This window comes from Elephantulus edwardii, unplaced genomic scaffold, assembly GCF_000299155.1.
Source record: "Elephantulus edwardii isolate Elephantulus edwardi_28Jun2011 unplaced genomic scaffold, EleEdw1.0 scaffold00048, whole genome shotgun sequence".
In the NCBI taxonomy this organism is placed as follows: domain Eukaryota; kingdom Metazoa; phylum Chordata; class Mammalia; order Macroscelidea; family Macroscelididae; genus Elephantulus; species Elephantulus edwardii.
Window position 1 is genome coordinate 3,578,176 of NW_006399798.1, and position 17,094 is coordinate 3,595,269.

General features: G+C 53.3%; 1 protein-coding gene across 1 annotated transcript in view; it reads left to right on the top strand.

Annotated features, from left to right (window-relative positions):
• Positions 1-17,094, top strand: part of DNAH17 (dynein, axonemal, heavy chain 17) — a 104,227-nt gene that overhangs the window by 6,368 nt on the left and 80,765 nt on the right. Inside the window, exons 7-19 of the mRNA XM_006886345.1 lie at positions 1,567-1,832; positions 2,200-2,395; positions 3,163-3,309; positions 5,584-5,692; positions 8,456-8,559; positions 9,205-9,345; positions 10,445-10,588; positions 10,864-11,046; positions 12,907-13,161; positions 14,008-14,177; positions 14,339-14,561; positions 15,931-16,047; positions 16,136-16,222. Of these exons, the coding sequence (XP_006886407.1) occupies positions 1,567-1,832; positions 2,200-2,395; positions 3,163-3,309; positions 5,584-5,692; positions 8,456-8,559; positions 9,205-9,345; positions 10,445-10,588; positions 10,864-11,046; positions 12,907-13,161; positions 14,008-14,177; positions 14,339-14,561; positions 15,931-16,047; positions 16,136-16,222 (2,142 nt within the window). The remainder of the gene's footprint in view (positions 1-1,566; positions 1,833-2,199; positions 2,396-3,162; positions 3,310-5,583; positions 5,693-8,455; positions 8,560-9,204; positions 9,346-10,444; positions 10,589-10,863; positions 11,047-12,906; positions 13,162-14,007; positions 14,178-14,338; positions 14,562-15,930; positions 16,048-16,135; positions 16,223-17,094) is intronic.

A 17,094-nucleotide genomic window follows, 5' to 3' on the forward strand; every position in this document is an offset into this window, starting at 1 on the left:
TATCCTCACCTGCTGAGTTAACCCTTTTCTCAGGTCACTTTCACCTCCAGGGGTCTTAATTGGACTACTTTGTAACTTTTGATTGTGATTTGATTGGACGTTTACAAAGCAGATTAGTTTCCAGGTTGTAAATCCAAATAGGAGGAGAATGTCCTTCCATCCGGCTCCCAAGGAGCAGCTGGGGTATTTGACCCACCAGCCTTTGGGCACGCAGCTCAGCACACTTTCCCCTGTGCCAGAGGAGCTCATGAATGAGAGGTGGAGTTCTTATAGATCAAGCATTTCTCCACCTACTTGGTGATGCAAAGTGGTGTTACTGCTATTTGTGGGTTTTGTTTTGCTGTTTTTTTGGTGTTGCTGGTTTGCTGGGTTTTGGGGTTGATGTTTAAATTTCCCATGCTTTCCTTGGCCCAATCCTTCTTTCTCCTGGGCCTGGACTAAATTCTCTGAGGGGTGGTCTTGTGAGTCTCAGCTAGCCTGGACCAGGGGTTCACACGTCCCCACATATGGAGCTCAGACTGACTACATCACCAGGGGCAGACCAGGAGACCAGGGGCGTCAGCGTCGTCAGAGAAGTGGTCAGAAGTGCCCTGGGGCTGAAGGAATGGATGACCCCAGCTGGGTGGCTTGATACAACACAAACACTGTCCCAGCTCTGGAGGCGGGGAGTCCACACGCAGGGGTCAGCGGAGCCATGGTCTCCACCGAGGTTCTGGGAACTGGCTTCCTCACTCTTCCAGTTCCCAGTAACCCCGGTTCCTTGCCTGTGACCCACCGGGTGCCCTGGAGCTGACGCCAACCTATGTGCCGCCCCTATGTGTGTCGGAGCAGAACTGTACCCTTTTGAATGGCTGATTTTTCACCAGTCTATCACCTGGCCTTTCTCTGGAAGCATCTGTGGGTGGACTTGAACCTCCAGCCTTTCCATTAGCGGCCGACACTTTGCACCACCCAGGGTCTCCATGGCTTGTGGCAGCACCCCTTCAACTTCTGCCTGTTTTCCTGTGTCCTCCTGCCTTCTCCCTGAGGAATTCTTTTTGTGTCTGCTCCTGTTTTCTGTTCTTGTGAGAACCTGACCAATAAGGAGATTAGGGTCCTAACTTCAGCATGACCTCAGGTTAACAGACACCATCAAAGACGCCAGTGCCAAGTAAAGTCAGACCCACTGAGACGTTAGGATGAGGCTGAGGGCTAGGACAACAAAATATCTTGTTCAAACCCATGGCCATCACATTGTTTTGAGTCCTCTGGGACAGAGCGGAACTGGTTTCTAAGACCATAAGCATTTGCAGAAGCAGACTGCTGCATCTTTCTCCTGTGGAGCGGCTGGTGGGTTTGAACTGCTGACTTTTCAGTTAATACTTCAGTCACTGTGCCATCAGGTCGCCTTAACATATCTTTTGGGGGGACCCCGTTTAGCCCGTGATTGGATGTGTGTGCGTGTTTTCTCATCCCTGAAGGTTAGGTTATGCATTTCTTCAACAGACAGAGGGCCAGGACTGGGGGGGGGAAGGATGTAGAAGGCGGGGGACACTGGCTTAGACGTACCTCTCCCCTCTCCCCCAGCTCCTGCACATGTGTGGGGGGCTCCTGGAGCGGCCGCTGATTCTTGCCGAGGTGGTGCCCCGGTTCTCGGTCATGCTGGGGCTGTTTGATACAGAGCTGGACAATGCCAAGATCCTGTACGATGCCCAGATGGCAGCTTCAGCAGACGGGAATATTCCCCCAATCCACAAGAACATGCCCCCCGTGGCCGGGCAGCTCAAGTGGAGCCTGGAGCTCCAGGACAGGCTGGAGGCACCCATGAGGGACCTGAAGCACATCGAACATCCGTGAGTCACGGTGGCCGGCTGGGGGCTCTGGAGGGAAGACACCACCATCCACGGTTCCTGGGAGAACAAGAGGGCGAGACCCCGCCCTTACAACTTTACTCTTCATGTTGGCCAAACTGTTACTTCCTACCTCCATGTCCCAGACAGCACCTGTCCAAGCCCCCTCTCTCCGCTTTCAGACACCTCCTCAGAGGGTGTGACGCAGGACATTCCTGCCTATCCCCCATCCCTGATGGTCAGCATCCAAGAAACACAGTTGGTTGTCCCTGCTGGGACCCAAGATTTAGCAGCAGTGGCCAGAGCAGCTCAGGAGGTCCTGAACAAGAAAAATTCAGCCAGTGTCTGAAGCCAACGTCTCTGATTCCAGGGTCATGTCCAGTGTGGAGGCCAACCTGATCTACCAGAAGTATGATGAAATGATCGAGCTGCTGAAAAACTGCCGAGAAAAGACCTATCAGGAGTGGGTAGCACGAGTGGACCAGGACTGTCACTTCAACCTGGGGCAGCCTCTGATCCAGAGGGACATCTACACAAACCTTACCCATGTCAACTTCAGCAAGGCGGTAGGTGTCATAGTGCGCTTTCAGGAGAAGGTCCAACCCACGTACAATTGCTGCACCGAGGAGCTGGGGTGTTTGCTGTGTGTGGGTGAAGTTGTACCAGTTCCCATAGGCTGACTCCCTCATTCCATTGACACAGAATTCTACTGCATCAGTGACACACTGAGCCCAAAACTTTGTTTTGTGAAGTGTGTTCTTCCAAGTCCCCAGACAGAGTTAAGATAACAAAGAGCTGCAGTGAGAGCATTACAGGAAAGCTTGGTAGTCTTTCATGGTATCCCAAGAAGACCATCAGTGCTGGGGGGAGTGTTGCAGGATCTGAACAAATGATCCCGCTGGTATAGGAGAGCCAGCTAGGGAAAACTCTCTGTGATGGGGGCTGTGAGGCATGGGGCATCCCAGGGCCAGTTTGGGCTCATACAGGGAAGGAGGCTTCCACGGGTCAGCATCAAGTGGAAGGAGAGGACCGAGAGGGATGCCCTGAAGCCTTTCACTGGACGACCTGTTGGGGAATGGTTGGTGATGTCATCCACCTGTGTAATGATTGATGATGGCATCCACCTGTCTGTGCTTGTCAACTCCCTCTGACTCAGAACCAGCAAATGGGATCAAAGCATCCTGATCTCATCAGCAAACCCCCTTCCTTCCCCAAACTCTGCCCCCCACCAGCTCTGGCACCCTCAGCTCTATGCTTAGCTCCCGGCTGCCCTCCTTTCTGTGCCGCAGGGACGGCCCCCTGACCTTGTCTCTGATCTTCACTGGCTGTTTAGTTGGTGGCAGTCCTGAGAGAGGTCAAGTATCTGAACTTCCAGCAGCAAAAGGAGATGCCAGAGAGCGCGGAGAGTCTGTTCTCCCAGAATGAGAGCTTCCGGAAGTTTGTGGGCAACCTGGAACTCATTGTCGGCTGGTATAATGAGGTGAGCTGTCACGGCGTTGGCTTGGGTTTGTCCTTGCCAAGTTTTGATTCTTGTTTAGGACAAGGACATGTGCAGGGCTGCTGAGAGGATCAGAATAAATGCGTGTATTTTAATAGTCAAGGAGAGCTTGTGGCCTAGTGGGTAAAGAGTTGCACTTCGTCCCAAAGGTAGGCGGTTCGAATCTGCCGGCTGCTCCTGTGGAGAAAGATAGGCAATCTCCTCTGTGCGATTTACAGCCTCTGAAAACCCGCTGCAGGGTTGGCTGTGAGTTCCAATTTGATGGCACTGATTTTAATATTCAAATAGAACATGCGTTATTCATGTACACGGCAGCTCCAGACAGCTGGCGAGGGAAACCCCATTTCCACGGGCCATTGGTTTCCGTGACAGGATTCTTTATAGACACTTTACTCTCCTTAGCATGTTTCACTTTAAGCAGTGTTAAACACATTCCACATTCCTTACATGACCCGTACTCAAAGTAGGAGACAGCATCCAGAGATATTGTTAAGCCAAAAATAGCATCTGGGGGAACTCTGGTGGCCTAGTGGCAAAAAGCTGTACTGCAATCCCAAAGGTACATGGTTCGAATCCACCAGATGCTCTGCCAGAGAAGGAGGGACAATTTCCTCCTGTACCAGTCAGATCTGATTTGACTGTACATGCACAAAAAATAATAAAATAAAATTTAAAAAGAAAAGCAACATAAAAAATAGCATCTGAAGTATCTTAAACCAAATCATCTAGTTTATCTAAAGAGGGCCTTCTGTGAACACTGTGCTCTTTCCACGGGTGCGTCCATGGGGTCAAAGTGTCAGGACCAACTCAGGAATCCACGGGGGTGGGGGGCAGTGAGGGAGGCCCAGCTTGGAAGATGATGAGGTGATTGCCCAATTGAAGAGCGTAACCGATGTCCCGGAATTAAGCATGGAGAAGTGGTTGGCTTGGTGGATGTTCAATAACAACAGAAACAGATAACACAGGCCGGTTTAAAAAAAAAAAGAAAAAAAAAAGAACCAAAGTGGAGAAGAGAAGGACTTACCATGGTGGCTGGACACCAGAGCCTCAGAAATGCCCATGAGAAAGGTCTGTCCACCGGGTAAGGATGCACTAAAGTAGAGAGAGGCCGGCAGGCCGCTGGCTGGTCCACACTCAGCTTTACGGTCCTGGAACGCCTTTTGTTCTGGACTCCTGCTGGATGTGGTCTGGGAACCTGACACAAACGGCCTCCCTCTCAAGAGGGTGATTATGGATAAGAGAAAAGAAGTATTTGTAAATAATTGTTTCTTGACTGCACTTGGGAGACGGTCTCTGAAATGCCTTGGATGCCCAGAGCAACTCCTTCCCAGCCTGAGGTCTGGAAACAGAATCAGAACTGACCTGGAGAATGTGGACTCAGAGCACAGGGGCACCCCTACTCCCTCAGACCCCACCCACAAATCCTGGAGAGTGATACTGTTTGCATGGCACGACATCATACCACCCTGAGCCCGCAGCAGGTCAGGCCAGCAATTATTATAAAAAACATTTTATTGTGATTTGGGTTTATAGAGCAAGTTGCTTTTCCACTCAGCTCAGCCAGCGATAGCCATTTTGACCCATGACCCTGACCACAGTCTCCACAGTCACAAGCAGCACTCTACCCACTCCCTTCCAGTGTTTGCCATTTCCACTTGTCTCCTTCCTGCCTTCTAAGCTTCATTCTGCACAAACGCTGTTCTTTTGATATCCTGCAGCTGACGGTTCTCAGGCGTGTGTACCTCTCAGTGTTACTACTCACCTCAGAGGCTTATCTGTTGTCTGAAAGTTGAGACCAGGGTGTGATGAGTTCAGTTCCAGACTTGAATGGTGTCTCAGGGATTCCACCAGTCTCAATCAGACCAGGAAACTTGATCTTTTTTATTTTTCTTAATTATTGTTTTGCTCTATTTCAAAGCTGCCAGTGGTAGTAACCAGGCACCATCTAGTTCTTTGGCTCTAATTTTGTTGTTGTTTATCATTGCACCTTCAGAACATAATTTCCTGTAGATAACAGACATTTACCACTGCAGTCATCCGCACATGTACCCCTCAGCAATGTTAAATGTGTTCATTGAGCTGTTCAACCATCACATCCTCAAATCTAGACCTCACTCTGAAAGCTGGTATCTCCTGACAGTGATACGTCATTCCCAGCCAGCAAACGTTGACTGTCAGTGCCTGGGTGGGTCCTGAAGAGCAGAACTCCTCGAGCTCCTTAAAATCTGGTGGGATGTGGAATCCTTTGTTCTGCAGATAAAGACCACAGTGACGACGGTAGAGTACCCACTCATCAAGTCGGAGCTGGAGGCAATTGATGTCAAACTGCTGGCTGCTGAAACAAGTCTATTTTGGAATGGCAAAGGTATCAAGGGCCCCATCGACCCTGGATTAAACTTGGGATTGGGTGGAGGGGCGACCTGTAAAGAGCCTGTCCTAAAACCCACCTAGAATTGCCACTTCTGCTCTCTAGCCTACCGAGCCTGCTTTACCTGCCCCAAAGTTATTTTTTTCCTGAATGGTGCAATAGTTAAGAACATGGCTACCCACCAAAAGGTTGGTGGTTCAAGTCCACCCTGAAGAAAGACTTGAACACCCACTGAAAAACCAGCCATTGAAAATTGGCTGAAGAGAATCCTACTCACAGGGTTAGGATGGATGGAATAAAGTTCAAGTTCTCATGGATTCCAGACTTTCTGGAGCCATGGAAGCTGTACAAACCCCTGAAACTGTTACCTGAGTTAAGCCTTAAAATGAAGTGAAGCCCTGAAGTCTTAGAGAAAAACAGTGTTTTAACTTCATTGGTGCAGAATGTCTGTCTTGTACACTCGTCTCTTTTTTTTTAAATGTTTCATTATTTTTGTGTGCATGTACCGTCAAATCAGATCTGACTGGTTCAGGAGGAGATGGCCCCTCCTTCCCCAGCAGAGCATCTGGTGGATTCCAACCGTGCACCTCTGGGATTGTAGTTGCAGCTTCTTGCCACTAGGCCACCAGAGCTCCCCCACACTCATCTCTTTTAACGAAGTGTCTCTGTGGGATGAATCTGACAGCAGCATCGTGGGAGGTTAGCTGGGAAGCACGGGGAGAAGGGAGTCTGCGCTGTTGGAGGAGGAATACTGTGGGGAAGGAGGGTGAGAACCACTGCAGACCTTGCTGGCCGTGGCCAGTGCACTGAACTGAACACACGGGGACTGGGGCCTTGGTCTATACCCACTGTGTTTGTTGGCAACAACAACAATAAAAAAAAGAAACGGTTGTTTTAAGTATGTTTTCAACAACAAACTAGAGAGCACAGTTCTACCTGGACACACAGAGTGTCACCGTGGGCTACAGTCCCTGAAACAGCAGATGGCTGTTCCCAGCAGTGTACAGAGAAGGGCGTCCTGGGGGTGCAGTGGTTAGCGCTTAGCTGCTAGCTGAGACCCACCAGGACTCCTTGGGGAAGATGTGACCGTCCACTTCTGTAAAGACTGACAGGGTGTGGTGAGCGGCTAGGGCCCTAGCACACATCTCTCCTGATTTGAAGCCATAAAGGTGACAGCCTCGGGGACCCTGGGGGGCAGCTCTCCTGCGTCCTTCACGGTTGCTCTGACTCAAGGTCAACACAGACACAGTGTGCTCAGTTAGGGAGTATAATCATAACAAAACACATGCCACCGTGACACCGTCTCATCTCGAAGATTCAGTCATGTCCATTGTGTTGTGCAAACATAACCATAAACCTTTTGCAAAATTTTCCATCATCCCTAACTGAAGCTTAGTGCTGTACTCTAAATGACAAGCCCCTCTCCCCTCCTACCAAAAGCATCGTGGCGTGTTCCTCATAAATGGAGTGAGGCAGGCAGCCTCCCTGGGAGCTGCCAAGGGCTCCCGATGTTCCCATGCCAGGCCAGCCAGAGTCCCGTGCTTGTGGGCACAGCATCACACATCTCAGCCAGTGCAGGGGGTGGTGTTAGAGAAGCAGGAAGAAGTGTCTCCACAGATGCCCTTCCTCCTCCATGCTGCCGTCAAGCCAAACCAGGCAGGAGACCCCACTCCTGCCCTCCTCACCCCCAGGACCCACCTCCAGCTCCTCTGAGGACTCCACTCTCAGACTTGTCCACGTTTTCAGTCTTCTGCCAGGTCCTGCGTCTGAACTAGAAGATGAACGGGTGGAATGTGACGGTCCGTCTACCTGACGCCTGGGTCTGTGCAGTACTTGCCTGACAAAGCGGCTGTCTTAGTTCTGTAATGCTGTTGTCATGGAGACAGCACAAGGGGACGGGGTAAATTTGAAATAAGCAGACATGCACTCAGGTTCAAGCTGAAGGTGTCAGCTCCAGAGACGGCCTCTTCCCTCTGTCTACTGCAGGAAGGTCCTGCTTCCTTCCTGTGCTCCCTGGAGACCTCCCATGTACCGACCTTGGTCCAGAGAATGTCCTAGTGCAGGACCAGGTCCAAAAGTGCACACTCCACTCCCGACAAACTCTTGGTTGGCTTTTGTTCCTTTTTAACTCTCATGAAAGAGAAGATATTACAGGCCCCACCTTAGTGAGTTTCCCCTAACACAGATCTGAGCTGTGATGAGATTAAGGGGTGTTGCCTTCTCCCCCTTAATTCTCTTAAAAGAACTAACCAGAGAATGAGGGATCCTTTCAAAGCTTCCACCGTGTATGTGTATCATCACAAAGGCATATTTAAGGGTATTTGGTTCAGGGCAGAGACCACACTTTTGTTTCCTCTCATCTGCACAAGGATGACTTTCTTCTTGGCTCCAGGTCACTGGCAGTTTTGTAAACAAGTTCATCTCTCCAGGGTCCTGTTTGTGGTTGGCTGGTCACGTGGCCGTGGTGGTGGTAGCAATGGTGGTGGATGTCCTTCACAGCAGGACTCTGATGTCTGAGTGGAGCTTGTGGTCTGCGTACTAGGAGATCGGGAAGCTCTGTTTGCCGAGAGATACCTTGTACACAATTCCTCAGTATTGCCGTTCAGAGAGCTCCCAACCATCCCTTCTGCTGCTTGTTCTAAACCAGTAGAAATATTTTTAAGAGTTGTCTCTTACAAATGAGCATAAAACCCACCCAAGGCAAAGTTTCATCTGGCTGGATTGCTAATTTTGTAATATTCCTCTGTGCTGTGTTTTTAGATGTGTTTGAATATATTCAAGAGACTCGAGAAATTCTACATGACTTGCAGACCAGGATGCAGAGAGCAAAGCAAAATGTAGAAATGATATCTCAGGCTATGAAGGTGAGCAGAGCACGGAGCAGGCCTCGGGTAGCAGCCCAGGAGAGTGCAGACCCTCAAAGGAAGGGCAGCCACATGGCCAAAAGGCCCCTGGGACAACTGATGTCAAAGCGGCCCTCACGTGGCAGAGCCCAGGTCATGGTGCAGAACGCAGCTCTCTTCTAGTCTGATGCGCTCAGCATGTGTGTGCAGGGCCTGCCAGGTGGCTGCCAAGAACCCAGCAAGACTCAGCCCGGGTTGGAGCCATTCATTTTTCCAATATTGCAGAAACAATGGTTTTTAAAGCTCACGCCCCATCAACTGTCTCCTCTAGTAAACCCTGGGAGCAGTCTTTCACTGGCTCTCCATAGCGTATCATCAATGGCTACATTTTCAAAGACATTTGCAGCCATACAGCCGAAAGGAAGTCTTCTAAAATCCCTGCCTTAGTTACCCAGTGATGCTACCTACGGCTGACGGTCAAGCACCAGTGGATAACTAACACGCAGAAGCTTGTTCTCCTGCAGACTAGGAGGCTAGAAGTCCAAACTCAGGAAGTGAACTCCTCGCCCAAATCAGTGGACGTGGGGCCATTCACCCCAAAGAACGAGCCAAGGAAAGGGCAGCGCCAGAGCTCTGCTTCTCCCAAACGTCTCTCCTCACCTCCAGGAATGGTCAACCAACCCAATGTTCGAAAGGAAGGACAACAAGAAGGACGCCCTCCTAGACCTGGAAGGAAGGCTCTTAACCCTCAACAAACGTTACACGGTGGTCAAGGACACGGGGCTGAGGATCCAAGCCATGGTCGCAGTAAGCAGGCGGCGGGGGAGGGACATTTCCAGAGTGATTTTGATTTTGTAAATGTTCACTGAAGTCTGATATCATTAATCCAAGACAGTCTGACCATCAAAGAACAGACCTGCCCCCTGTCCTCTCGGAAGCCCAGCTCCTCTCGCTCTGGCTCCTCCCTCCAGTATCCCGAGGACGCAGGGTTCGGATTCCGTGGAAAGTTGGTGCAGGCAGGCAACCACTTCACCACAAGGCCAGCACACCTGGCTGTCCTGGGCTGGGCTGCCCGAGGACAGGGACTGTGCATGTCTGCCTGGTGTCCTTCCTGGGTCCTTCCGTTCACGAGTGGGTAAGAAGGCGCGAGGCACATCAGAGTGGGCGAGAGCAGAGCTCTGGTGCCAACGCCTTCAAACGGTACCAGGTGACAACACGCAGGCTCTGATGCTATTTTTTTTTAAATTTTATTATTTGTGTGTGTGTGTGTACCGTCAAATCAGATCTGACTGGTACAGGAGGAGATTGTCCCTCCTTCCCCAGCAGAGCATCTGGTGGATTCGAACCGTGCACCTCTGGGATTGTAGTTGCAGCTACTCTTGATGCTATTTTGCTGGACTACCTCCGTGGTCTGTGGTCCGGTGTTGCTGCTGGTCCCGGAGGTAGTCATTGAACAGGCACTCCCTGAGTGTGTTCCTGGGGTGCAGACGCTGTGGACCCCACCCTGCTGTCAGGACAGCTTCTTCCTAGCTTGCCTGTTAGCCCCTGCGAACCAACACAAAAGGCAGCAGAGATCAACACGGGCCTGCAAATGAGAAAGTCCGCCCTTGAGGGAAAACGGTGTCCTGACCAGCAAATCTGGTCTCGCACGCCGTCCAGGGGGACTTCAGGCCATGGTGCAAATCACAGGCATGGATTTCAATGATGGGTCACCACACTCAGACCACCGAGGGGTAAATGGGGGTGCGGGACCTTCCCCGGCTGAGTGCTGGTGACTCAGTGGACAGGTCATCACGGTGAGAAAGCACCTAGCGAGCCACCAGACGTCCACCTGAGGACTGAGGGGAGGGCCCAGCCGCCCACTGAGGAGGGAAAGGAGGGCACAGCCGCTTGATTCTGTTTGCAGGAGAATGCCGAGCTGTTCAAAGCTGACACAGTGAGTGTGAACTGGAGGGATTACGTCAACTTCATCGACAGCATGGTACTAGATGAATTTGACCAGTTTATTCGCAACTCTTTAAATTACCTGATGCAGAACATGGCCATAGATGTAAGTTTTCAATAGTGGGTGATCTAGGGTTTGGAGTTTCCTGATGGAGGGAAAGGCAGTCTTGTAAACAGAAGTCTGCCTCGGGTGGGGAGCCCAGTTTTCGGGCTGAAAGTGCTCCCTGCGGCGAGTTCCACTTCCTGATGTGGAGGGCCCCTGGGACTCTGCTCCCCACATGGCCTGGCCATGTTCTTTGGCTGTGACCCAGAGTGGACATGGGGCACGTAGGGTCAGCCAGTGGAAGGCCAAGCTGGTGACAAGGGTGTGGCCGGTTCTAGGGCAGTGTCGCACCCCTGTTTGAGATCCACATGGAGCTGGGTGAGGAGGGGCTGACCTTCTCCCCATCGCTGGAGATGGGCTCAGATCAGGGCTTCCTGAGTCTGATCGAGAGCTTGGTGGAGGACATCTACAACACAGCCCGGTTCATCCCCCGGCTGGCCAAGAACAGAATGAGCTACAAGGTGGGTCATGGCTTAGTGCCCCCTCCAGCCGCCCTCTGCCCAGAAGACAGAAACATCCCTCAGACAGAGAAGAACTGACCCCACAGGGGCTGGAGGCAAAGGACCAACACAAATGCAGAGTGACAGAGGGAAGTTAGAGCAGGTACACCTACAGACCACTCGTGCTTGTTTCTACGGGAGGTTACAAGAGAGCGTATAAAAGAGGCCTCGTGGTCGTTTCAGGGAGCCCCCGGGAGGAAGGTGAGCTGAGGACCTTGGGTCAGCTGTAGTCACTTCTCTGTATGTGTCAGAGATGATGAGAATAGCACAGGATACAGGACAGGTTTACACCTGGTGTTCAGGGTCTCTATAAGTTACACTCTACTTGACAGCACCTACCAACAACAACGTGGCGATTTATACAGAGAGAGTAGCAAAGGTCCACATATAGGCCCCGCGTGGTTGATTGAATAGGGTGGTCAGGGAAGGGTGTATTACAGACCCCGTGTGGTTGAGGGTAGGGGGTGGTCAGGGAAGGCTGTATTACAGACCCCACGTGGTTGTTTTCTAAAAGTTGGCAAACAAAGGTGGCAAGAAGCCCAGCCCGGGGAGCCATGAGCCGATGCCCATACACTGAATTATTCTCAACACTCTTACTCTGCTCTCTGTGCACCCCCTTCAGGTGGGGCAGGTGGGGGCACTAGATACTCAGACTAGAACCTAAAAGGTGGTTTCACTTCCTGAAACAGGCAGATCCCTGTCTTCTGTGGACATCTTCCCATGGCCAACAGGCTTCATTCTGAGCCACAGGACAAGGAGGGTGGAGGAGGGGGAAGCGAAGTCGGGTTTCCATTTCAAAGGTTTCTGTGCTCTTGAACGGCGTAGAACAAGTGTGTCTCTGTAATAGTTCCAGGATGTTCTGTGCTGCCAGGATTGAGTGCACGGATGTGCATATGTGTGCATACGAGCACCTGCACGTGTATGTCTTTGTATGTGCGTGTGCACATTTCCGAGCTTGCACGTTCTGTATGCATGTGTTCACATGTCTGTGCTCACATGTGCACACATACATGTCTCCATTGCCACATGTGTGTGTGTGTGCACACCTGTGTGCACAGGTCTTTGCTCTTATGTAAGCATGAGTGTGTGTGTATGCACTTAGTGAGGGCGAGGGCCGGGGTGACAGCTGCCTCCTGTCACAGAGGCTGTGATGACTTTCCAGATTTGCTGGCACCTAAGAGAACAGCTGTTTCTGGGCTGAAGGGGCGGGCAGAGCTGGACTGGAGCTGCAGACGGGTGCAGGCTGGTCCGAGAGCACGCAGCTCTTCTAAGATTGGAGCAGAGCCTGCCCGCTGCTGTCCAGCTCCACCCACAGAGGCTAGACCCAGAGGCTTCCTTCTGGGGCTCTGTGTCTACCAGCCTTCCCCAAGGCCTCCCAGTGCAGAGGACAGGTGGAACAGACAAGCTCCACACCCAAGCCTTGGTCTCTCAGCAGCCTCCCGAATCTCGGGAGCCCATGGGCCTGCTTTCTGGCTTAAACCAGTCACAGTTAGGTTTTCTGACCAACTATAGTAAGATCATGTCCAGCTCAGACCACTCCTGCTCCCGGCTCTAGCCACCTGAGGTGGGCTCCTGTCAGACCCTCTACGGCCCCTGCTGCCTCCCAGCTCCTCCCAGAGCCTCCCTCCTCAGGGCAGCAGTCCTGATGTCCCCTGAGAGGACTCCTGGAGTTGTGTCTGGCCCAGACAGAGTGCCACTGAGTGCATGAATGAACGGACACGCCTTATCTCAGGCGAAGTAGTCCCTGGCCCCTCTGCCAGCCTTGAGGGCCCAGCCTGGCTCACCACACGGTTAATACACCCCCCCCCCTACCCCCGCCAGACGGACCTGGAGGACATGGCAGACCTGATAGACATGCGGGAGGAGGTCTCCAACCTGGTGGTCAGTGCCATCAAGGAGGCCGAGGAGTACCAGGACTCGTTTGAGCGCTACTCCTACCTGTGGATGGGGGACTTGCAGGAGTCCATGAAGCACTTCCTGGCCTTCGGGCGCACCCTCATGCCCGAGGAGTCGGACGTCCACATCGACGAGAACCTCCCCAAGACGCCCCCCACCCTGGAGCAGTTCCAACAGCAGGTGTGTGTGGGACCCCTCGGGGACCCTCAATGCCAGGGCATCTCCAGCATTGCCCCAATGGGAGGGCAGGAGGGTATGTATCACAGGGTGGGCGTGGTCACATGGGAGGAGGGAAGACATCTTCAAGTGGGTGTGTCCTGGCTAATACTGGGAGCCCCAAGGAGGGAGCTGGGGAGCCCCTGAGCGCAGATGAGCTTGGACCATTGGGCCCAAGTAGTCACGCTCCCCTGCATGCATACAAATCCTGCTTGCCTGTGCGCCTTCAGAAGACCTGCCCTGGATTGTCCACCAAGCCCCTTTTCCACACTATTCATATGAACACGCCCAAAACCCCAGACTGTGAGGTTCCCAGGAGAAGGAGAACTAACAGGTCACAGAGACATGGGCTTCCCAGAGACACAGATATGCACATGCACAACTGTGCATGTGAGGAACACACAGACACGCCAGTAACCACGCGTGAACGCAGATATGTGCGTGTATGCACACGCACACGAGCACACAACGAGGTACATACAGGGCTCGCTTCAGCAGCACATACACCGAAACTGGAACGATACAGAGAAGATTAGCACTGCGTGCACACACGTGCACCCCCAGCCCCACAGCATAGAGCGTCCAGTTCAGGCCACTCCACAGCGTAGACCCAGGCTCCCAGCAGCAGAGAGCTCTGCAAAGGCCCTGTGGCCGGAGGAGCCGGAGAGGAAGCGGCGTGTTTGGGGACCTGCCTAGCGCAGACAGCAGGAGCCCGAGCTGGACAGGGCCTTGCTGGTGGCCAGGGGGCTGGAACCCCACGCGTGGCACTGTCCCCGGTGATGACTGGCGCTGCTGGCGCCTCTCCCCTAGATTGACTCGTACGAGAAGCTGTACGAGGAGGTGAGCAAGCGGGAGAACACCGTAGTGTTCCAGGGCTGGCTGCAGTGCGACTGCCGCCCCTTCAAGCAGGCCCTGCTCAACGTCATCAAGCGATGGGGCTTCATGTTCAAGCGGCACCTGAGCGACCACGTGGTCAACAGGTGGGTCCCCCCCCCCCCCGGCACTGCACCTGGGTCCAGCTGCACCTGGGTTCAGTGCCCCAGGGGTCTATGGCACCGGGGTCCAGCGCACCCGGGGAGCGTGTACAGGTGAGGGCCGCTCCTGCAGCGTCAGGGAACCCCGACCTTCCCTTGTCCCGCAGCCTCGCGGACCTGGAGGCCTTCATGAAAGTCACCAGGTTGGGCTTGACCATTCCTCTCAAGGAGGGAGACTATAACGGGTTGGTGGAGGTGATGGGGCACCTGATGAAGGTCAAGGAGCGCCAGATGACCACAGACGACATGTTCGAGCCCCTTCGGCAGACCATCGAACTGCTGAAGACCTATGGGGAAGAGATGCCGGAGGAAGTGCACACCAAACTGCAGGTGGGCGGGGCTGGGCTGGGTGGGCGGAGCCATGAGGGGGTGTGGGCGGAACCAAGGTGGAAGGGGGGCCAGGGAGGAGCCAGGACGGGATGTGGGTGGAGCCAGGATATGGTGTGGGCGGAGCCAAGGTGGGAGGGGCCAAGGAGGACCTACGGTGGTGGGGTGTGGGCGGAGCCAAGGTGGGAAGGGGGGCTAGGGAGGAGCCAGGATGGGGTGTGGGTGGAGCCAGGGTGGGAGGGGGGCTTGAGCAGAGCCAAGATCAGGGTGCTAAGGCGGAGCCAGGATAGGGTGTGGGCGGAGCCAAGGTGGGAGGGAATGTGTACTGAGCCAAGGTGGGCGGGGCCGGGGAGGACCTAAGGTGGGAGGGGGTCTGGATGGAGCCAAGGTGGGAGGGAGCACGGGGGGAGCCAGGGTGGGAGGAGCTGGGGCGGAGCTAGTGTTAGGGCTGAGGGAGAGGCTCTGGAGTGGAGCTGGGGTGAGAAGGACATAGTGGCGGGGCTCAAATAACTGGTACAAGAGTGAAGGTTGGGGTGCGGGTTGGGGCTGGAGTGGAATGTGGGAGAACCTGGGAGAAAGGGACCCTGCAGGGGAGAGGCCGATGTGGAAAGGTAGGAGCCAAAAGGTGGGAAACGGGGCAAGGAGTTGGAGGTAGGGAGGTGGGGGGAGGGATGGAGGACCTGAGAGGGGGAGGGCCTGGTGCTGGCTCTGGACCATAGCAGGGGACAGTGAGACTTGGGGTTGGAGAGGTGTGATTACTGGAGGGAGGTGACCAGTGGCTCTAAGCAAGGTTGGGGTGGGGAACAGTGAGGCTCTGGATGGGGAGGTGGACGGGTTGGCAAAATACAGGGTGGGAGAGAGAGGAGGACAGCATTCTGGAAGCAGACACTAAAAGCAGACACCTGCAGAGTGGAGCCCCACATTGGAGCAGGTGTAGGGGTTCTTCCAAGGGGCAAGTGGTGAGGTTTTATTGTTTGCCCGCGGCAAGGCCTGGGAAAACACCGAGTTCATCTGTGTGCTGAGGCAATTCTGGAAATAGCAGAGTGAGAGGAGGTGGGGTGTCAGGGCCGGATTGAGGCAGAGAAGGGAAGGGACGCCCTGGTGGCTCAGTGGTTAAGCACTAAGCTGTTAACGGAAACGTCCGTGTTTTGAACCCTCAGCAGCTCCTCGACCAAGAGATGAGGCTTCAGTTGGCAGAGCCGTGAGAATCCTGGGGGCAGTTCCACTCTGTCCTGCGGGGTCACTGACTCACGTGGACTTGTGGGCAGTAGATCTTTGGGGGTTTGTTTTTGAGATGTTGTAATGAATTCACGGTAAGAAGCGTTCCAGAGCAGACCCCCGGGACCCCCGCCCTGACCTCGGTCTCCCGCAGGAGCTGCCTGAGCAGTGGGCGAACACCAAGAAGCTGGCCCTCCAGGTGAAGCAGAACGTGGCTCCTCTCCAGGCCAACGAGGTCAACATCTTGAGGAGGAAGTGCCAGCAGTTCGAGGTGCCACCTGGGGACACCCAGGGAGTGGGGGACGGGCAGCTGCTGACAGGGTCTGAGCCCATCTCCTCTCTGCCCATGTCTCCTGCAGATCAAGCAATATGAGTTCCGGGAGAAGTTCAGACAGGACGCCCCCTTCTCCTTCAGCGACCCCCAGCCCTACAAGTCCCTCAACAAGGTACCTGCTCAGGATGGGCTCAGGTCTGACCCTGCGGGCGCTGGACTCCTCTGTCCTAAGCTGCTCTTGTGAGTCGGATCACAGAGACCACATGACTGTCCACAGGTCGTCCGAGTGTGTACATGCACTCGTGTGCACCTGTGTGTGCCCGTGCATGTGTGTTATCTGTGCCTGTGTGTTACTATGCCTTAGTGTGTACCCATGCATAAGCATGCGTGTATGTGCACACGTGTGTGCATGTGAGTTCTAGTGTCCATCAGTGTGAAAGTGGGTGGTTGTGCATTTGTGAAGGTGTCCGTGTGTGAGCATATGTGAGCCCACATGTGGGATGGAGAAGGGTGCACATGTGAGTGTGAACGTGTGTACAATTGTGCGTACCTGACAGAGTGCCTGTGTGTGCATGGGGGCAGAGAACACGTGTGCAAGTGTGAGTATCTGTGAATGTGTTTGCCTGTACAGGTGGGTGTGAACTTGTGATTGTGTACGTGTGTATGTGAGTGTGTTTGTGTGTGTGTGAACTTGTGAATGTGTACGTGTTATGTGTGTGTTTGTGTGTGTGAACTTGTGAATGTGTATATGTGAATGTGAATGTCTTTGCATGGGTATGAACTTGTGAATGTGTATGTGTTATGTCTGAGTGTGCGTGTGAACTTGTGAATGTGTACGTGTTATGTGTGTGTTTGTGTGTGTGAACTTGTGAATGTGTACGTGTTATGTGTGTGTTTGTGTGTTTGAACTTGTGAATGTGTATATGTGAGTGTGAATGTCTTTGCATGGGTATGAACTTGTGAATGTGTACGTGTTATGTGTGAGTGTGTGTGTGAACTTGTGAATGTGTACATGTTATGTGTGTATTGTATGTGTGGACTTGT